Here is a 23,370-nt window from a genome sequence, read left to right on the forward strand (position 1 = left end):
AAGAGAAGGTTGTTCTACTTTATGAAAAAGGAAAAAGATATAAAGAAAGTCCAAGAATTTACAGGAACTGGAGACTTTTTGCTAAGAAGAATGGGAAGCTTTTCCATCCGAGAATATACAGAACTATCCCAAAAGACTATAAGCCGTCATTGGTGCTAAAATAGGTTATACACGGTAATAAGAACTAAGGGTATTCAAATCCTTGGACAGGGATCATCTCAGCATTTTCTTAGTTGTTATGTTTTCTTTAATGGTTATGTTATTTTGAGATGTATCATAGTTTAATTTGAATCCTATTAAAAATAAAAGAGAAGTGTTTTGCAGAATGACTCTTTTTTTCTTAAATAGTACACATTTTACAAAATTAGTTAGGTGTGTAAACTTATGAACACAACTATATGATGTTTTTTTAAAATCGTTTATTTATATGCAGTAGTAAAAATATTCTTAAAAGGAAAACAGGAATTCTCTTCAGTCAGACTATAGTGTAATAGCTTATTGATAACCAATTACAAGCCATTAAACACATCAGAAAAACAATGAGTGCAGCGAATAGATAAAATGTGAACGGTTCAAGATGGGCGCTGTAAAACATTAAAATTATATGAGGTCATTCAGCCAAGGCAATAAAAACAGTTAACTTATTTTTTGTGCTTTTAAACACAAAATAAGGCTGTGGGATTCTAGGATAGTCCTACTTAGAAGTAGGACTATATATAGGCAATTGTTTATCGGTTTATTTTCATTTCAGGTTTGGTTTAGAGAGTGCTACAAAGCAAATAGTGGTGGCAGTTTTGTATAGTCAAGAAACACCCCACCCCCTGGATTCAGCAGGTACATATGACAGATTTGAAAGCATATTTACTATTTACCATCACCAAAAATATTTTGTTTTTCCTATCCTAGAGAGGGGTTTAAATTTTAACCGTCCTATGTAAATTTCCACAACAATTCCCAGTGGCTGCTGGCTTATTAACAAGTAGATGGTTTATTACCCAGTAGCTCCTGGGATGTATTGGCTCTGTATCAAGTCATTAGAAATTTTAATAAAAATTCAGGATTGAAGCTCATCTCTATTTTTGATGCAAAACATAAATGTAACTCTTTACATCTCTTTAGGCCAATTAATACCCTCTGCTACGAGTTACAAAGAATGCCCCACATTTACCTGACCCGAGTATAAATACTAGTCTCCCAATAAATGAGTATTTTGGGTCAAAACTCAGTCTCACTGCGAGTGCCTGTATGTAACTACAAGTAATTGCAGGAATACTGCTGACTACTCCTCATGGCTATGAATGCTCACATCTGCGGAGAACAACAACAGGGAAAATGCAACCATAGACATCATGGGGTCATTGGACATTTAGGCAAATCCAACTACCCTCTTGGCCTACAGCTGAAACTGTGAATTATTATCCAGAGACAGAACAACAGTAATCATAACAAGGTTTTCAAACCCGCATAAATACACTTTAAAGAAAACCGTAACGAAAAAAATCTCCCCTGGGGGGTACTCACCTCGGGTGGGGGAAGCCTCCAGATCCTATTGAGGCTTCCCCCCCGTCCTCCTCGGCCCCACGGCGGTGGCGATAAAGCTCCCCGAACAGCGGGGATGTAAATATTTACCTTCCCGGCTCCAGCGTAGGCGCAGTATAGGCTCTCTGCTCGGAGATAGGCGGAAATAGCCGATCGCTGTCGTGCCACTCTACTGCGCAGGTGCAAGTCAGTCTACGACGCATGCGCAAGAGCCAGGAAAGGTAAATAAATCAGCGCTTATCAGCGCTTGTCGAGGGAGGATTCCGGGACACATCGGGGGAGCCAGCGCTGGATTGCCTGCAGCTACAGGGGAGGGGGAAGCCTCACTGGGACCCTGAGGCTTCCCCCTCCCGAGGGGAGTACCCCCCAGGGGAACATTTTTTGTTACAGGTTCTCTTTAAAAGGTGAACCTAATACATGAAATAGGAATCCTTTGCAAATTAGCTGATTAGAGTCTGGCACTTTGAGCCTACAATATTGAACATTTTCACTATATTCTAATGGTCTGAGATTTTGATTTTAGGGTTCTCATAAGCTGTAAGCCATGATCATCAAAATGATAACAAGGCTTGAAATATCTTGCTTTGCATGTAATGAGTCTACTTTATATATTAGTTTCATCTTGTAAGATGAATCACTGAAATAAATTAACTTTTGCACAATAGTCTAAATTTTCGAGTTTCACCTGTATTTCTTATCTCGGATTTCTAGTAGTTTTTAGATGATTTCCCACAGATATTTTCTGATTTGCAGCAGCATGCATTAGTATATTGTGCAATAGCTATATGTTTCAGCACATATATTTCTGCAAAGGAATTTTCTTTAGAATGGGAGGTGATGTGCCTAAACATGCATAAAACACTGTGTCGCATGCCATTCACAATTGTAACGCCAGTTCTTTGGAAACCCTCAAGAAACCCTCAATAAAGATAAAGTCAATGTTTCCTAAATACAGCCTAGCATGCCATAGACATGGCAGGACTATCACTGAAAACAGCAATACAGACAGTCCCCAACTTACAAATGACTTAAGTACATGTTTTCAGAGATAAAAAAACAAAGTTGTACAACATATACATCTAGAAGCCTCTAGATCCTAAAGAGGTTTCCCCCTTCCTCTTCAGCAGGGGGGATCTAGCACTGAGACCACTGAAGATCCATTTGACGGGAGCCTTGCGCAGGCATAGTCATGTCTCTCCACTCAGGCGGAAACACCCAAAGCCTGATCGGGTCCATTCTGCTGCACAGGCAGGAGCCATCTGTACAGTAGAGCGGACCTGATTGGGCTTTGAGTATTTCTACCAGAGTCCGAGTGAAGAGCCACTACTGCGCCTGTGCAAGGTAGGCAATGTAAACATTATTGTGCCTCTGTGTTTGGGGTAGTCAGCACTCTATTGGACTGATGGAGGGAGATGGGGGAAGCCTCATTAGGATCCAGAGGCTCCCCCCTCCCGAGGTAAGTACCCTCCAGAGGCTCTTTTTTTCCTTACAGGTCTACTTTAAAAACCACATTGAAAACAACCAAAAAATATAGTTTATGCTATAAACCTGTCCAAATCCAGAGCTGTTCAAAAGTAAATAATTTATCCATGGTTCACCATGTTTAACACAGGACTCAGCTTACAAACTATTGTAACTAACAAACTCCAGGAATGGAACCGGTTTGCAAGCAGGGGGCACCTGCACCTCTTTCTTTGAATTCTGCCTGCAGACTGACAATGTGCTACAGCATGGCTACAATCTGAAGGCATCGACAAGCAGAGGCATCACTTCACTGGCCTATCATTAAAGACAAATGGGTCAGCACCACTAAAAGTTATTAATAGCTCTTGATTCATATAAAAGAGATAGGGCAGCAGCCAACCCATCTCACTTTTATATGAATAAAGTAAGAGAACAGAGGCGCCAGCAGGATAAAAATTTATTAAAATTTTAAAAAGTTGCTGGGAGGAAGTGGTGGACTTACCTCCGGAAAGCAGACAACAAAGACTTTCTGAATTTATACAAACACGTTTATTATAGGTACCCCAAAGGATGCAATGCGTTTCACAGGCATAGCCCGCTTCATCAGGCAATAAAGTGTGGGGCAAACAGAAATTCGCCAAGAGCACATGTAGTGCCTACACGTGCTCTTGGCGGATTTCTGTTTGTCCCCCACTTTATTGCCTGATGAAGCACTGTGAAACGCGTTGCATCCTTTGGGGTACCTATAATAAATGTGTTTGTATAAATTCAGACAGTCTTTCATGTCTGCTTTCCGGAGGTAAGTCCACCACTGCCTCCCAGCAACTTTTTAGAGTTTTTATAAATTGTTATCCTGCTGGCGGCTCTTTTCTCTTACTACGATACTGTGTCCACCTCTGGTGGAGGGGTGAGCTACCCCCTTCTTTCTGATCTACAGAGAGCGACATCTTATTCCTGAGTGAGGACAGGTCTAATCTCCTCACCTGCATCTACAGTGGTTGCCTAAGGCTCAACACACACCATACAATCTTGGTTGTTCAATCTTACCACTTTCATGTAGTATAAGAGCTTATCCAATCAATCATTCAAGGTATTTTCAATGTGTTGGCCCTTATACTACATATATTTGGTAGATCTTTACAACCAAGATTGTATGGTGTGTGTTGAGCTTAAGTCTCTTTTACATTGGTGCTCCCCACCACCTTTTTGCACTTGTCTATCATTATTCATCACTCAATAATAAATAAAAGTTCAGTGTGAAAGCCTTGTTAGAAAAGATTAACACGTCACTGTCGCAAATCTAGCTGGAGGTTTTCTTTTTTCCAAACTCATTAATGTTTTACCTACTAATGAAATGTTTGTTACTTTTTGATTAAAACTTTTAATCACAGTGGTTTTGGAATCTAAATTACAAAATGCACCTTGCTGGCAGATTACACTACCTGCATTTGTTTTTCCTTTATCATAGACTGTGGTTAACCCCACGCAGAGATGGCAATCTATCTGGCTGGGGAAGAGATACCTGAAATGATTTTATAATCATCAGCAAACCTCCACGTTGTAAGGCAATTAGGCCGTAATCACCACAGTATCTAAATTACTAGTTTAAGGGAACAGACTGTGTATAAAAAAAAAAAAAAACAATAACAAGAATATTGTTATTTTTGGAAAACATGACCCATGTCCTATTTATTTTTAACACTATCTTGGTCTAGAAAAGCAACCATTACTGGGACAGATGAATCAGGTGTGGCACTGCAGAACAGAGTTAGGCTCCCTGCACACTGCAAATCCGTTTTCCGATTCCGTTTCCGATTCCGATTCCGTTTCCGATTTTCCTTGAATACATTCAACAGAAAAACGGATCAAAAAACGCAGCATGCAGTTAAGATTAAAAATCTGAATCGGAATCGGATGTAAAAACAGATTAAAAAGCGGAATCGGAATCTGAAATGCATGCAGTGTGCAAGAGGCCTTATACTTTAATGATTTTGTCAGTGAAAAGGTTGAAGTTAGGAACACGTTTCAGGCTAGGACTGTCTTTTGGTGTGTGAAGATGCTTTCAGCATTTTAACAGTAGCTGGCCCTTTTACAAGGTACTGGTATGTTTACATACAGTACATTTTAAAAAAAGTTGCGGTCAAATTTGGGCACGAGTTATTGGCAAAAAAAAAAAAAAAATATTGGTAATTTAGAATAATCGATAAATTATGGTATTTGTAATGTAAAATCGTTAATTACGATTATTATTATTACCGTTTCAAAGAAGAATGGAGTTGAAAACGAAAATATAACGTTAAATATCATAATGTAATTCAACAATACAGCTTAACCCAACCCTACTCTCACACAGAACGCTCCCTTGGTGGTGCCTAACCCTAACTATACCTAACCCTACTCTGACACAGAACCCTCCCTGTACCTTTCCCTAACCCCTAGACCCCCCCGGTGGTGCCTAACCCTAAAACTCCCCTGTGGTGCCTAACCCTAACCACCCCCTGGTGGTGCATAACCTTAACCACCCCCCTGGTGGTGCCTAACCCTAACCATCCCCCTGGTGGTGCCTAACCATCCCTCTGGTGGTGCCTAACCTTAACCACCCCCCTGGTGGTACCTAACCCTAACCATTCCCCTGCCTAACCCTAACCATCCCCCTGGTGGTGCCTAACCCTAACCACTTCTTCTGCATAAACACCCTTTTACACATAGAAAAGGTAATATCGTAATAACACATATCTTATATAAATCATTACATATAATGACCTATTAACGTAATTACAGCATTACACATTTTTTTTTATTGTAATGTCACATATATGGATATAATCCACATATAGATATATTCGTGAAATATTGTAATAAACATACTCAATATCAGACAATGAAAGTTTAGATTTAGTTTCACAAAACTCTATTTATCAATCGTACTTTATCGTTGTAGATAAAATTTTGATATTTCGTAACGACGCCTAAATTTGTGCAAAGTTGAACGAAAAATTACAAAACCGATATTTAACATTGAAAAGATACCCGCGCCCAAATCTTTTAGCACTATAATTAGCTGCTCCATGTTAGCTTATCTTCACTGGGTAATGCCTCATGTAAACATGTTCATTATTAAAAGGTTTGACTCAGCCAGCGGACTTGGGCACATTACACATAGCAATTAGGGCTGGTTCACACTACAAAAGCTTTTTAAGCTCTAGTGATTTAAAAAGCTCTTGCTAATGCAATGTTATTGGGGATTTTTACAAAATCACATCACTCCAGTGAGAACACACACACAGCATTACATTAGTAAGAGCTTTTAAAAGCACAAAGTGCTTAGAAAATCTCTCATAGTGTGAACCAGCCCTTAGGGCTCATTCACACCTGAAAGTGGCAAAACCATAGCACTTCGCTCTACCATTTTGCGCAGGTGATTTTACCACGATTAGCTCTTTTATAAGCAATGTATCGCGATTGCTCCAAAATAGAAAGAAAATGCTGCAGGCAACACGCTTTGCAATTGCCGTTAATCGCGAAATGCCCCCGATCGGCGGCAATCGCGGCAGTGAGGTCACTGCCATAGGGTTAGAATCACCCGCTAATTGTCCTAGTGTGAATGGGCCCTTAGTGGGTATCCCTCTCAAACATAATAAAGAGTTCAACTTTATCTTGTTTGAAGAAGATTCCCCATCAACACTTTGCATCTGATTTTTTTTTTATCATTCATTAAAAATCCTTGCATTGCTTTTTAGGTTTCAAAACCTGTACTAACTATACAGATAGAAAACCCTCCAAATTGCCTTACATCTACAAGTCTATTGCCAGTCAGTAATATTTGACTCAGAACTCTCATTGAAACTGGACAGCCCAGTTTTCAGGAGCGTGCAATGCGTGCAGCCATCCTGAGAGCTGTGAGGGAGGGAGGCGCTGTGATGGACGGGGGAGCAGAGGCCTCACTGGGATTCAATCAGCCGCGGGGAGGGCGCCCCGACTTCTCCCTTTCTCTCCACTGGGGCTGCCCTCTGTGCTCCCCCCTCTATGCAGAGTAAGCGCAGTGAAACCTAGAGCAACTCACCTCCCTGTGTTCCATTTGCCGCTCACTTGCCGCTGGTCTCCTGCTCTGCATAGCCGTGTACACACTCTACTTCCTGTTTAGCAGGAAGTAGTGTGTGTATACACGGCTATGCAGAGCAGGAGACCAGCGGCAAGTGAGCGGAAATTGGAACATAGGGAGGTGAGTTGCTCTAGGCTTCACTGCGCTTACTCTGCATAGAGGGGGGAGCATGGAGGGCAGCCCCCGGTGGAGACTGAGAAGACGGATGCCCTCCCCGCGGCTGATTGAATGCCAGTGAGGCCGTTGCTCCCCCCTCCATTATGGGGGGTACCCACCTATCAAACCTATACTGGGGACTCCTACCAATCTAGCCTATACTGGTGGGCAACTATCTAATCTATACTGAGGGCACCTACCTATCTATCCTATACTGGGGGAACCTACCTATCTAACCTATAGTGGGGGCACCTACCTATCTAACCTATACTGGGGGCTCCTACCTATCTAGTCTATACTGGGGGCACCTACCTATCTAATCTATACTACAGGCACCTGCCTATCAACCCTATACTGGGGGCACCTACCTATCTAACCTATACTGAGGGCAACTATACTGGCTACCTATATTGGAGGCACCTACCTATCTAACCTCTAACAGGGGCATCTATACCTGGCTACCTATATTGGAGGCACCCCCCTAGCTAACCTATACCAGGTGCACCTGACTATCTAACCTATACTGGGGGCAACTATACTGGAGGCATCTACCTGGCTAACCTATACTGGGGGAAATTATACTGGCTACCTATATTGGGGGTGCCTATGCCTGGCCACCTATACTGGGGGGACCTATAGCTGGCTACCTATACTGGGTGCAACTGGACTTGGCTAACCTATACTGCGAGCACCTATACCTGGCTCCACGTGGGGGGGGGGGGGGGGCAATTTTTACACCCTCACCCTGGGTGAAATTTAGCCTAGAAATTGCCCTGAAACTGGATATTGGTTCCTTATCCACTTCCAGTTCAAAGACACATTATTGTGTCTGGTTTCTTGCATTTGAAAGCACTAGACAGCAGATAATTGACACGAAGGTTAAATTCTGTGAGGCTCTTCTATGGGTCTTTTAATATTTCTTAGTTCTGCTTATGTCTTATGTCTCTTGTGTTCTACTGCAGAAAAGTCCCGCACAACATTTTTTTCTAGACAGCGGATCTCTTATCCCAATCAAGGCAATAATGTGTTATTTGTTTTATGTCCATTTTAACAGACCACAACATGTCAGTTAAAATGCATACAGTACTATGGGAACGAGCCCCTACACCCACTTTCTCTCATTATGACCAAGAGGTAACTATAAGACAGCAGGAGGCCCAGAGCTGTGGTGTGCCTCCAACTACCAACCTTCCTTCTGATACAGCACTCCATCCTCCAGAGCGAGGGTTTTTGTGTGAAGATATTGATGGCCACACTTGTTTTATAACCCTTGCAAGGAGAGGTGTGTGAACATGGGGAGGCATTCCAAGTTTTTCTGGGGCCCCTCATGATTTGTAGTTACACATCAGATAAAGAAAGATAACTACCTTTGAGAGAGGCAGTGAGGGGAAATCTCTCCCACGGTGACATAAAGGTGTAAAGTAGCAATAATAACTAGAATGACATCTGATAGACTGATCATATCAATCAAGAAGTCAAATGCAAACTTTCTCTATGTTAACACTGAATAATATTTAATTAACCGTTACTCTTTAGAAATGCAACCAGTGGAGAATTATGACTGATCTACTGACTGACCCACACACTCTTTGGCAGACATTGGTCACAAACCAACTATCATTTATTTGATCATTAGAATTCTGTCCTTTTGCATCTATGTGACTATTCTCCTTTCCATCAAAAGCTACAAATAAGTTTAAAAGAACAGTTTCACTTTATTATTACAAACAATACAATTATCATCATCTTTTCAGCATGTGACAGCGCATATAAAGTAGAGCAATTATAACTTCTTAAAAACTGCTGACTTTATTGTCACTCATTGTACTCTGCGTATTGTTTACAGATCAAGACCGTAGCTTATTAAGGAGCTGTGACTCCACTGACACAAACAGATCTCTGTAACTGTATTTAAAGTCAACAATAATTTATGCACGCCTGTTTGCGTAATGGCCTGCCATAAGCTGACTCACTATTGAGCATTTTCTACCACAAAATGTTCAATTAGCAGCTGTAAAGCCCACGTTATGCGTCTCACACATTCAAGTGCATCAGTCAGTCAGTTATCCACAATGACCTTCACTGTGAGTGCGTGTGTCAGAGTTCTGTCTACATGAATATGATTATTGTTCCCATTATCTATTGTATTTAATGCTATTAGTTGCCGGCAAAATAGAGATGGTTGATTTATCATCTTCTGGAACCTTGCTAGATATACACAAGAATTAACTTCCCCTACATCCTTTCTGAATACTGGGTTCCAGGGACGGATCTAGGGGGGGGGCAAGCGGGTATCTTGCCCTAGGCGCAGTTTGTTGAATTCTTAAAAAGGCGGCAAAATGAATGGCAGTTTAGGTGCCAAAACCTGACCTTTAGGCGCCAAAACCTGACCATGCCCCAGGCGCAACTTGGTCTTGATCCGTCCCTGCTGGGTTCCAAAATTACAAACCCTAATTTGATGCAACGGGAGTTTAAAACGGGCCTGACAGAGCTAACAATCAAAACACCAGCAGAGCAGTATCAATCAATGCATTTCACTGTAACCTGTCCTTATTCAAGCAAAATCTAACTGAAAATTAAAATTGATGTAGGTAGACGATCCCACGACATCCTATGTAGACTTACTGACCTTACTGGGTTGACAACTGACCCGCCTCTCCAAACTCACAGACCAGTAACAAATATTGAAAAGTTGTAGATTAGAATGATCTAATCTGTCTGAAATCAATTCAATGAAACAAGCGGCAAGTGGTCGCCTCCCTTCTAAGATCTTTTTATTTGCAAAATAATCCACTGCATGCATTATTATTCACAAAAACTTTTGTAGACTCTACATATACAGTCTAGGTCCCATTTATAAAGAGTTTCAATCTGAATTCAGAACTTTTAGTACTTTTTTTAAGTAATAACAATAACGAGAACATCAGTGCCACATTAATGATAGGTAAAACGCGAACCAGATTCAGATGAGTATCTATAGATATGCAAGTAGAATGTGGTACTGTAGTATCAACTAGTCCATAAAAAATTATAATAATCACATACAAGAAATAACAAATAAACAATGTGGAGGCCCTCTATTACAAATTTAAATATAAATCTAAGGGAACATATTAGCTTAAACTTTAAACTAGAGCTCTATAAAAGGGTAGAATTTTCTAATTTCTCAGTCTCTGGCTTCACAGTATATAATCTCTAGTGAATACACCAAAACATGGTCCGCAGGGAACTGAAGATAAGAGAAGTAAAGAAGGGAAAGCAGACAGAGAGATAAGACTCAGAACATAGGAACCTACATTGCTCCCTCTTCCCCTGGGGGAAGGAGACGGGTGACTAATTGCATTCTGTTTTCAAGCACCTCCATACAGTGCACAACCAAGGCTTTTATAGTTCCTAAAGAATTGTACTTGTCAAAAACCTTAAACAGTGTCCACATGGTCCAACCCTTTCCTTGTGCCTCATACATTAATTCCTCAATCTGCCTGTTGATCAGTCTCCTTAAACCATTTAGACACGGTTGGCTCCCAATTGATTTTGATAGGGTATTACCTACAACAGCTGACGGCTATCAGCAGGTTGAACAGTTTGTATAGTGATTTTTAGTTTGGCCATTTGGGTGCTGGGAAGGGGGTAGTGTTTTGCATTAGGAGGGGAGGTTAGTGTTAGGCATTAAAAGAGGGTTAGTGTGAAAATAATGGGCTGAGTAAGTCAATTAAAAAAATGAAGGTAAAAACACATTACAAATATTTTTACTATGGGCTTCGCTTGGCACCTAAATAAAATCATGGCACCACAATGCATACCCCCTCCATCATACAGGAGTCGTACTTGCACACCTCCACACCTTTAGCAAATATCTGGGAACTCCTGAATTAACTTACAGAGACCTGCAGTAGTTTTATACCACCTTAAAAACATTCTGTGAGCTATTTTTTGGCTTTTGATAAAAATGGAACATTTGGGGATGTGTTCATAAAAGAAGCCCAATCATCCTAACGAAAAGTAATTGCCAGCTCTCTTTCCCACATTTGTCTATCAGATGTGGCCGCTCAGCAATGTGTCTCAGTACTTCTTTGAAACCTTCAGAAAATACAAGATTTCCCTAAATTCATGTTCCACAACTACATTCACGTGATTGAAGTAACGAACTGACAGCCATGAAGGTGTCAGTACACAGCCCATAGACTTTCATTGTGGCCAAGTATCACTACACTTTTAAAGGGGCAACTTGCTGCAAATTAGCAACTAATGTGTTTGATTCCACCATTGTTCTCCATTTTAGCCTGTAGCAAATTCTATTTGCCAATTAATAAAGTGCCAGTCAGCATGACTGCCAGCTGCTAACTATGCCTAACCACGCCTAAACTACTCCTAACTCTAACCAGCCCCTATCTGAATACAAAAAAAACCCATAAGGGCAGCTTGATAATAATAATGGATTGCTGTGCATCCAGTTTGTCATCAAATAATGTATATGTAACCTCGTTTTAACAAGTTGTAGAACACATTTGATGTGTATTATAAATTGGACACCTGTCACATAAAAATAAGTAGGGACAAACTCAATCCATCATTCAAAAAAAAAGGTAATTTTCAAAATGATGATTAAACTTGGGAAAGTTTCAGCAAATCAGTAGCTTACAAAACAGCCACTTTTGAATGGCCCTGGCTGTTACCTTTCCATAATGGTGACATTTGTGGCCTTTTTCTTCTGTTCAGTTTTGGGGCTATGCAAACAAAGTATGGTGCTAAAATACTTTGTGGAAAAAATTGGCCTGTATAAAGCCACCTGAACACTTTGGAGTTATGGGCCTGTTAGATGCCCAACTAGCCATCAACTGAGAGATATGGGTTATTATTTATAATAATAGTTATTATATGTGTTATTATTTTTAACCGTGATAAGTACCGGTAGTAAAAATAAATTTTAGGGTGTTTAAGAGTTGAGGTCTATGTCTTGTGAATTCTTTTTAGTGACAAACTATTCAGGTGAAAGATAGAGCACAGTGGGTGATAGAAGAACATTGGTTAAATTAGTAGTAGCAGTAGGGTATTGTGATATTCTACTATTGTGGATAATAGAATATCGGTAAAATTACTGATATTCTATTGCTGTTATTTTGTGCCTGTTACCATTATTTTTGCTCCCATTTTTCCTTGTGGCGCTATTATAGATACGCCCTATCTTTCCCTGGAAGTTCACTGCTGTGCTTCTGAGCATGGCCACGCTGTGCATTAGCACAGAGCCGATTGGGCTTGGTTTATCTGCTCCATGCTACTGCGACCACACTCATTCATGGATGAGAGTACACCCACCCTTGTTGATGAGGTTCAGGATGTCAAATTGCTGGATCGGTGGAGGCAAGCCTCTAGATTATCCAGAGGCTTCCCTCTACTGAGATAAGTACCCAAGATTTTCTGCTTTGAACTACAGTATTCATATTTATTTATTTTTCTTGTATCTTATCTTTAGAGTCGTTTTGAATAATGACCAGTTGTAAATTTCTAAAACTAATTCATAAGGACAATAAGCTAAATACAGGAGCGGTTACTTAGACATACCCGTAAGATCTCTCTACAGATGTATGCGATCCACTCTTCTTTCAGCGTATTGCCTTTGGTATTCTTGATTAGGTCAGTCACAGATCCAGCACCACAAAATTCCATCACCAGCTGGGAAGTAAATGGAAATATTTTTGTTAAGATTTGCAAACGATTGAAAAAATGACATCTAAACTATGTTGCAAAAGTTTTTTTTGTGATGACGAAGGAGGACATTATACATCAATTCAAACTTTCTGACACATTTCTCCTTAATATTGTATATTCTCAGCTTTCCAATGATCTCAGCTCAGCCTATACGGGTAAGGGCCGCATCTTACTAGCCATGCTTTCCATGCACTTACTGATCACCAGCAATTTGCATGCAATCAGCAAAGCACTAGGACATTGGAACCCTATAGTGGCAAATCCACTACAGCGTTGCAATTCATATTAAATTGCATTCTCTATTGTTGATTTATTAGAGGTTTTAAACCAATAAACATGTTAAAATTAACACAATAAAATACATTTTAAAAATGCACATACTTCCAGTTATGTGAATTTATTCTGCACCTTATGTCAGCCACCAGCAGCTGTAAGAATTGAGCATGAAATATGGACATGACCACATTTACATAAACATGATGCTTTAGGGAATGACACTGAGGCAATGCTGGCCACTCAGCCTACAAGCAAAGAGTTCCTCTATACCAGGATACACAGTGATCCCCTTTACATGCTACATAGGCTGGGACGCGGGATGAAACCTGATGACCATCCTGCAGCTTGTCACTTTTTGCTCATGTACTGTCCATGGCAAGCATCAAGATTAGCTAGAATGTTTAATTAAAAAAAAAAAAAAAAAGAGAGAGACAATTAGCTTACCCATAGCTGATCATCCATTCCAGGGGGGTTCTTCTTTATGAAGGCTCCATAATAAGTGGCAATGTTTCTATGATGGGAATACTTCTTAAGCATGTTAATCTCCTGTTTGATCTCTTCCTCTTCATCCTGGAACCAAGCATGAGAGATCTGAGTATGATAACGCTTACAATGTATGTGAATGAAATCAAAGTAAAGAGGCTGACGATTGTTTTCATCCATAAATTGTATTATGTGCTGTATCAATGAGCTTATATTTTCTGTAAGAAGACTCAGTCAGCCAAAGCATACAAAGTATAGCAAAACAGCTCAAAAGGGGAAATAGAATAGTTCTCTCAGTTTAACAAAGCTCATAATTTTCATTTTCAGTACAGGTACATAAAGTAAGCGCAACCAACATTTATTATTGGGCGTATTCGCTAATCATTTGCGTATTTCCAGGCAGTTCGCCTGTGTTTTGTTATCCACCTTAATATCGATAATCATATTTTTTGGAATGTAAGAAAAAATAGGGAGAAAGTCACTGCATCTTATATTCCAAATGCAGGGAATCCCTGAGTTACGAAAGCCTGCCGATATGAACTGCCGACTCGTTCAGATGTCAGGGACTCTGTATTATCCCCATGTCTTCTCTGCTCCCCATGTTCTCCTTCACTCCCCCGGAATAAGTGAAAGCAGCGGCAGCACAACTCGCCTAACCTAATCCATCGGAGCCCACAGTGATCAGAGACCTCTCCTCTCCCTCACTACTCCCCTAGTGGGAGGGAAGAGCATACAGGCAATGACAAGTATGCTTCCCTGTATCTATTAAGGGATGCATTTAGAAGTAACGCACTGCAGCAGTGGGCTACCATAATGCAATGTTCTCCGCTTGGATGACGGAGCTCCGCCTTCAGTCTCCCAGCAGCGATCGCCGCTTAGAGACTGTTAGACGACGAAACCACTGTCTATTTACTTAGTACAGCTCTGCGATCTAAGGCAGCGCTGTACTGAGGACCGCAGTATGACACGGCTCTCCCCCTGGGAGACATAAGAGTGATCGGCTGCCACAGGCTGATGCATGAAATAAATATGTATATAAAAATAAATAAACATTGGGGGAGTGATCAGACCCCACCAAAAGCTCTGTTGCTGCAGAGAAAAGGGGGGGGGGGGATCACTTGTGTGCGGAGTTGTGCGGCCCAGCAGCGAGCCCTTAAAGCTGCAGTGGCCTAATTGATGAAAAATATGGCCTGGTCTTTAGGGGGGTTTAAGCCTATTGTCTTTAAGTGGTTAAAGAGTAGATTCTTGCAGCACTTGCCAAGAGAGAACAGCAGCAGTTCACTCAGTGTATAACTAGAAACTGAGATACCTACGTGGGGTCAATGCTAACAGCCCTGCTAGACAGCGCTTCTGACTGACATTGGGCCTGATCTACCATAGCCATCCAGAGCTAGAGAAAACTGGAGAGTATAGCCTGCAAACCTGGTACAAATGTATGAAATGTTTGCTATTACTAGGAATACACCTGCCTGTCTTACAGCACAGCCTAGTAAGGATCCCTACTGATGTGTTTACACCACCGCCATCACAAGAGCCCAAGCCGTGGTCTCATCTAATACGAGTGTGGGGTTCAATATTAGCCAGTAGTGGGTGCGTAGCTCACTATAAACAGAATATTTATAGGTTAACAGGTTTACCTCTGAAAAACATACGCAACACTCATCTGTTAAATTTTATAAAATTATATTGATATAAAAAATAGATAAAGCATATATACAGGAATATACATCTCTTCGGTTGTCCATCCAATATACATTTATTTTCAAAGCTCCTTATAGTGAAACAAGTCCATATCGATATAGCAACTCTTCTTCTGTAGATTTTATCCTCCATCGATAATTGTTGTCTCGAGATTGTACAGTGTATGGTACACACAAATATAGCTTTATCCTTAAAAACAGTATATAGAGTTCTATTCTTGTATAAAGTACTTTACGTAGATATATCTTAATCAATCAAAGCTAGGTAGTTGTCCCTAAGCTTGCAATTGCATTTAAATAGGAATGCTTACTGATTGTATATGAAGAATAGCATAAAAAAAATATATCTAAAAAAAACATAAAAAACTGCTGAAGTTTCAAATGACAAGTCTTTAATGTTTATATAAGCTATTGTCAATAAATTCACCAAGAATAATGCATATTACCTCTCCTGTGTTCTAGATTCACAGTGGAAGGTAGACTCTAGGCTACAGTCGATCTCAGTAGAGTTTCAGGCTCAATGATCAAATATAACAGCCTGCCAGTGGATTTTTATTGTGAAGTTTCTAAGATGGCGTTGGTTAGGGGATTTTATGGTGACGCACAAAATTCAAACTTATTTTTAACTGGTACATTCTGACATTTTGTGACATTTTAAACTAGCGGGTTATCTGAGCAGGTGCGTACATATATAACACGACTTGGCTTATTAACGTACGCAATCTACGTCTTTTCTTAATCAAAATTACATCAATAACATTTTAATTAGAACTTATGACACAAGTGGTGACCCAAATGGTGTTCTAGGACATCTTTCTGAATCTGATGGACGCCAAGATATATGCGTATGTTCTTGACTTATTCTAGGAAATTGGCATGTTCTTTGGTACATCATTAATTAACGGGGATTTCTGAACACCCCCTGTGGTCACAGGTTGTACTGTCTTGATCACATGGCTTATTGTTTTGGTTTGGTATTCATAACAAACAGCCATTTGCTTTAATACATGCTAAATTATATAGAAAGCAAACTTTCACTTTTACCTTAATGTATTGGTCTATTATTGATCATTAATAAATACAGGATCTCTATACATGATTAAAATATCAGCGTATAGCAGGCTTAGCTTTTGCGGTATATGTCTCTGATGAGCAAGCCTTGCTAAGCAGGCATTACAGCCAGAACTGAATAAAGTCAGAACATTTCTCCAGCGTTATCTTAATACAAACATAACCTTGTACAAACCGCTTACTGAAGAAAATGACATTAAGGGTTACTCTAACCAACAATCTAACTGATTAAAGAAGAACTCTGCTTAGAATCATAAAATCATGATATTCACTCAACTAATCTGCAAAACATTTTAAAACATAGATAATCAGCTTAAGCTGCTGGGCGGTATGGACGAGCTCAGCTCGTCCATTACCGCCGGAGGCTGCCGCTCAGGCCCTGCTGGGCCGATTTTGTTCAAATAAAAAGGAGCACACGCAGCCGGCACTTTGCCAGCCGCGTGTGCTACCTGATCGCCGCCGCAGCAGCGGCGAAAGAGGGTCCCCCCAGCCGCCCTAACCCAGCGTAGCTGGAACAAACAGTTCCGGCCAGCGCTAAGGGCTGGATCGGAGGCGGCTGACGTCAGCTGACGTCCATGACGTCACTCGGCTCGTCGCCATGGCGACGAGGTAAGCGAAACAAGGAAGGCTGCTCATTCCTTGTTACTTCTGAAGATCAGAAGAACGCATCCGGAGCGCACTTTAGTGGGCTTTCATGCAGCCAACTTTCAGTTGGCGGCATGTAATCGTTTTTTTTTTTAATAAAAAAAAAACCCTCCCGCAGCCGCCCTGGCGATCTTAATAGAACGCCAGGGTGGTTAAAGCAAGATGGAGATAATTTCTCTGCATTAATATGATTTTCCGACAATATGCTGAGGAAGGAGTTAACTATAGTCCATGTGCTTTTGTATGTTTGCTATATCCACTAATATGGCTGGGGAAGGGGTGGTGCCATCGCTCAACTTGCCCTGTGCTGGAGGCCCCTATTAAAAATGTGCTGACAGACCCCATAATTTATAATCACACCTCTGCACATAGATCATAATAATAGTGAGCCCAGTCATTCTGAAGGTAACTCCAACTGTGATAACAGATCTTAACACAGGGACACTGTCACCAAGTGTAAACACCACTTCTATAAAGAGAAGTCACTCCAACGTGTAATATTAAACCTGCCCATGCACACAAAATGTGTTCCGTATAATAATCCATTCCCCTTCTGGAAGGTTAATATTGCATACAATTAGCAGGGCTATTGCTATCTAGTTGTACTGAACCTCTCTGTACCTTCATTCAAAGGAAGTAAAAAGACACAAGGGTAAAATGTTCTCCCTGGAGGGATCAAAGTATCATCAGTTTATACCTAGTAATTAGAGCTCTTCATTTTGTTTAATATAAGGAAAGCATCCAAGCCCTGTAGTCACGGTTCATAAAACAAGTTTGGCATCCTTCAGACTGGGAAAAAATTCCATCATGTTAATTGCCAGATAAGAGCGCTTCTGACCTCTTTGTTTCCCTGGGCAAAGAAACCTGTGCCATCACCTTCCCCCTTCCCTTTATACACCCAATCTCTATGGAGGGTGGAGGCAAGGATAGCCTGGAGGTGCCACATGTTGGAACTACAATACCACTAGCCAAGGATTATAGGGAACAAAAACTCCTAATTTTTATACATAGAGTAAGCACGGAAAGCTGGAACACACTACAGGGGACACTGGAAACCACCACAGGGGACAATAGACTATTGGAACACACTCCAAAGAACACTGGATAGCTGGAACATGGTGCAGGAACACTGGACAGCTGGATCACACTAAGGAAACACTGGGAAGCTGGAACACACTACAGGAAACAATGAAATACTGGAACACACTACAGGGAATAAATACTGGAAAACACTACAGAGGACACTAGAAAGCTGGAGAACACTGCAGGGGACAGTGGAAAGCTGGGAAACACTGCAGGGGACAGTGGAAAGCTGGAACACACTACATGGGACAGTGGAACGCTGGAATACACTACAGGGGACAGTGGAAAGCTGGAAAACACTGCAGGGGACAGTGGAAAGCTGGAACACACTGCAGGGGACAGTGGAAAGCTGGAACACACTACAGGTGACAGTGGACAGCTGGAACACACTACAGGGGACAGCGGAAACCTGGAACACACTACAGGGGACAGTGGAAACCTGGAACACACTACAGGGGACAGTGGAAACCTGGAACACACTACAGGGGACAGTGGAAACCTGGAACACACTACAGGGGACAGTGGAAACCTGGAACACACTACAGGGGACAGTGGAAACCTGGAACACACTACAGGGGACAGTGGAAACCTGGAACACACTACAGGGGACAGTGGAAACCTGGAACACACTACAGGGGACAGTAGAAACCTGGAACACACTACAGGGGACAGTGGAAAGCACCACAGGGGACAATAGACTATAGGAACACACTCCAAAGAACACTGGATAGCTGGATCACACTAAGGGAACACTGGGAAGCTGGAACACTACAGAGAACAATGAAATACTGGAACACACTACAGGGAATAAATACTGGAAAACACTACAGAGGACACTAGTAAGCTGGAGAACATTACAGGGGACAGTGGAAAGCTGGAACACACTACAGGGGACAGTGGAAAGCTGGAACAAACTACAGGGGACAGTGGAAAGCTGGAACAAACTACAGGGGACAGTGGAAAGCTGGAACACACTACAGGGGACAGTGGAAAGCTGGAACACACTACAGGGGACAGTGGAAAGCTGGAACACTACAGGTCCCAGTGGAAAGCTGGAACACTACAGGGGACAGTGGAAAGCTGGAATACACTACAGGAAACAGTGGGAAGCTGGAACACACTACAGGAAACAGTGGGAAGCTGGAACACACTACAGGGGAAAGTGGGAAGCTGGAACACACTACAGGAAACAAATGCTGAAGTTCATTCACTATAGGAGCCAATGGAAAGCTGGTATACAATAATATAATGCAGTGGACACCGGAAAGCTGTAATACGCTGCAGAGGACAATAGACCCTAGGCATTTGCTTAGACAGGCTACGCCTAGAGAAGGCCTTGATATCAAGCTATATGTGTGATTCCACCATACTGATCTGCTACTTATCCTGTAGCACAATGTATATAATTCACACTTATGCGAGAGGCAGCTAAGATGCACCTTACATCTAGAGTACATGGAAAGTAGGAGCACAATGTTCAGTTGTTAACCTCCTTAGCGGTAACCCTGAGTTAGGCTCGGGCAGAAATCTGCAGCTCAGAGCTAAAACCCCTAAAAGCCTAAGCCTAACCACAGAGCATAGGCTTCATTTATTCAGGTTCACTTAGTGTGGTGAATGATGGCAAACATAAAATGCTACAATTGTGATCTGTTTCCATTTAAATTATATTATAAAACTTCTGGTATCTGATGACTACAATTTACACATAGGTAATATGCGACCATAGGGTGGTTGGTTAAAGGCTAGTGAAGTAGTGGCTGTGTGTCCACAGGGAGTGAAACACTGGAAGGGGTTATATAAGTGTCACAACTGCTCATGCCACTTACCTCTCCTCACATCCAGCGCCGAATCCTGCAAGGGTGGCGGAGTGTAACGATAGTTTGTTACTCTCCAGCCACCGAGACCCACGCTGTACTCCTCGCTTCTGTCTTTGCATGGTGGAGGACACCAGCTCTACGTGCTTCCCGGAGCTGTCAGGAGTCAGTCAACTGTCAGCCTGCAGCCACAGGATTCCTGCCTGTCACAGCTCCCTGTTTGTTGCTTCCATGGGGATTCCTTCAGCCTGTGAGTTCCTTCTGGGGCTCTCTTGCCTGTAGACTGCAGCTTCCCTGGGTTTCCCCTCAGCCTGCCAGTTCCTTCCAGGAGCTCTACAGTCACCTGCAGCTTCCTTGGGTTCCCCTCAGCATGCCGGTTCCCTCTGGGAGCTCTCCAGTTACCTGCAACCTCCCTGGGTTTCCTCCAGCCTGCCCGTTCCCTCTGGGTTCCTAGCCTGTCAGCTCCCCTCCCTAGGACTACCTCTGATTGTCAGTATCTCCGGGACTTACCCTGTCAGTCAGTACCCCTCCTGGGATTCTAGCTGTCTGCTTCTTACCTGGGATTTCCCCTGCCTGTCCACTGCCTCTCAGGAACCATACAGTATGCTCCTTTCCTAAATATTATCCTGCCTGCCAGTTCCTTCCTGGAATCCCTGTGGGTTAGACCTTCCTGTCCTGCTAGCCTGTCCTTACCCAACGGTCCACTCTGCCAGTATCCTGTTACCCCGTCAGGTACCCTCTGTTTTCCATCACTGGTGCGGTAGTCCTAGGTGTCATTATCTGGAGAGCACCAGGCAACAAAGTATTCCGCCACCCCCTGAGGTGACGGCCCATCATCCCTTGCGGGGTGTACTGGTGAATACCCGTGCTTGCTTAGACCCCACAGCCTTGGGCTGCTCACCCCTTGATACCAGTGACGGGATCAACAGAACCCCGACGGTTGGCAAGAACGCTGACAATAAGTTTGGACCCAGAGAAGGTGGTGGAATGTATTTGTGTGAATGCAGTGACGAGTAGTCTTCACAGACAATGGTTTTCAAAAGCATACTTAAAGAGACTCTGAAGCCTCCCTAAATCACTGTTTTTACTTCACATCCCTGTTAAGCATTATTGCCCCCTTTGAAACTCCGTATCCCCGCGGCTAAAATCTCAATGAATCTACCCAAAACCACAGGGCAAAAATCCACGACTTTCCTGGTCATGGATTTTGCTGCCTGAGGGAAGCAGAGCTTTGGGCTGTAGCTCTGCCTCCAGTCCAATCAATCTGCGATGATCGCTGCCTCCCCCCGCCCCTCTCAGTGAAAGAAGACTGAGAGGGACGGGCAGAGGTGCAGATCCGTAAAGATTGACGGAGTAGAGGCAGAGCTACTGCTCAAAGCTCTGCCTCTACAGGAAACAGTCTCCTAATCTTTGCCAGGGGATTTCGGGGAGGATTAATTAACCACTTGAGGACCTAGGGCTTTCTACCCCTTAAGGACCGGCCACTTTTTTTCCATTCAGACCACTGCAGCTTTCACGGTTTATTGCTCGCTCATACAACCTACCACCTAAATGAATTTTGGCTCCTTTTCTTGTCACTAATAAAGCTTTCTTTTGGTGCTATTGGATTGCTCCTGCGATTTTTACTTTTTATTATATTCATCAAAAAAGACATGAATTTTGGCAAAAAAATGATTTTTTTTAACTTTCTGTGCTGACATTTTTAAATAAAGTAAAATTTCTGTATACATGCAGCGCGAAAAATGTGGACAAACATGTTTTGGATTAAAAAAAACCCATTCAGTGTATATTTATTGGTTTGGGTAAAAGTTATAGCCTTTACAAACTATGGTGCAAAAAGTGAATTTTCCCATTTTCAAGCATCTATGACTTTTCTGACCCCCTGTCATGTTTCATGAGGGGCTAGAATCCCAGGATAGTATAAATACCCCCCAAATGACCCCATTTTGGAAAGAAGACATCCCGAAGTATTCACTGAGAGGCATAATGAGTTCATAGAAGATATTTTTTGTCACAAGTAAGCGGAAAATGACACTTTGTGACAAAAAAAAAAAGTTTCCATTTCTTCTAACTTGCGACAAAAAAAAAAAATGAAATCTGCCACGGACTCACCATGCCCCTCTCTGAATACCTTGAAGGGTCTACTTTCCAAAATGGGTCATTTGTGGGGTGTGTTTACTGTCCTGACATTTTGGGGGGTGCTAAATTGTAAGCACCCCTGTAAAGCCTAAAGGTGCTCATTGGACTTTGGACCCCTTAGCGCAGTTAGGCTGCAAAAAAGTGCCACACATGTGGTATTGCCATACTCAGGAGAAGTAGTATAATGTGTTTTGGGGTGTATTTTTACACATACCCATGCCGGGTGGGCGAAATATCTCTGTAAATGACAATTTTTTAATTTTTTTTTACACACAATTGTCCATTTACAGAGATCTTTCTCCCACTCAGCATAGGTATGTGTAAAAATACACCCCAAAACACATTATACTACTTCTCCTGAGTACGGCGATACCACATGTGTGGCACTTTTTTGCACCCTAACTGCACTAAAGGGCCCAAAGTCCAATGAGTACCTTTAGGATTTCACAGGTCATTTTGAGAAATTTCGTTTCAAGACTACTCCTCACGGTTTAGGGCCCCTAAAATGCCAGGGCAGTATAGGAACCCCACAAATGACCCCATTTTAGAAAGAAGACACCCCAAGGTATTCCGTTAGGAGTATGGTGAGTTCATAGAAGATTTTATTTTTTGTCACAAGTTAGCGGAAAATGACACTTTGTGAAAAAACACAATTAAAATCAATTTCCGCTAACATGTGACAAAAAATAAAATCTATGAACTCGCTATACTACTAACGGAATACCTTGGGGTGTCTTCTTTCTAAAATGGGGTCATTTGTGGGGTTCCTATACTGCCCTGGCATTTTAGGGGCCCTAAACCGTGAGGAGTAGTCTTGAAACGAACTTTCTCAAAATGACCTGTGAAATCCTAAAGGTACTCATTGGACTTTGGACCCTTTAGCACAGTTAGGGTGCAAAAAAGTGCCACACATGTGGTATCGCCAGACTCGGGAGAAGTAGTACAATGTGTTTTGGGGTGTATTTTTACACATACCCATGCTGGGTGGGAGAAATACCTCTGTAAATGGACAATTGTGTGTAAAAAAATCAAAAGATTGTCATTTACAGAGGTATTTCTCCCACCCAGCATGGGTATGTGTAAAAATACACCCCAAAACACATTATACTACTTCTCCCGAGTACGGCGATACCACATGTGTGGCACTTTTTTGCACCCTAACTGCACTAAGGGGCCCAAAGTCCAATGA

General features: G+C 41.9%; 1 protein-coding gene across 17 annotated transcripts in view; it reads right to left on the reverse strand.

Annotated features, from left to right (window-relative positions):
• TNIK (TRAF2 and NCK interacting kinase) overlaps positions 1-23,370 on the reverse strand; it is a 458,011-nt gene that overhangs the window by 202,621 nt on the left and 232,020 nt on the right. For all 17 annotated transcript variants that reach the window (XM_068281022.1, XM_068281018.1, XM_068281020.1 and 14 more), the window contains 2 exons: positions 13,691-13,816; positions 12,824-12,934 (listed from right to left, as the gene is read on the reverse strand). In XM_068281022.1, coding sequence (XP_068137123.1) covers positions 12,824-12,934; positions 13,691-13,816 — 237 coding nt within the window. The remainder of the gene's footprint in view (positions 1-12,823; positions 12,935-13,690; positions 13,817-23,370) is intronic.

Source organism: Hyperolius riggenbachi, chromosome 4 (assembly GCF_040937935.1).
Source record: "Hyperolius riggenbachi isolate aHypRig1 chromosome 4, aHypRig1.pri, whole genome shotgun sequence".
NCBI classification, from domain to species: domain Eukaryota; kingdom Metazoa; phylum Chordata; class Amphibia; order Anura; family Hyperoliidae; genus Hyperolius; species Hyperolius riggenbachi.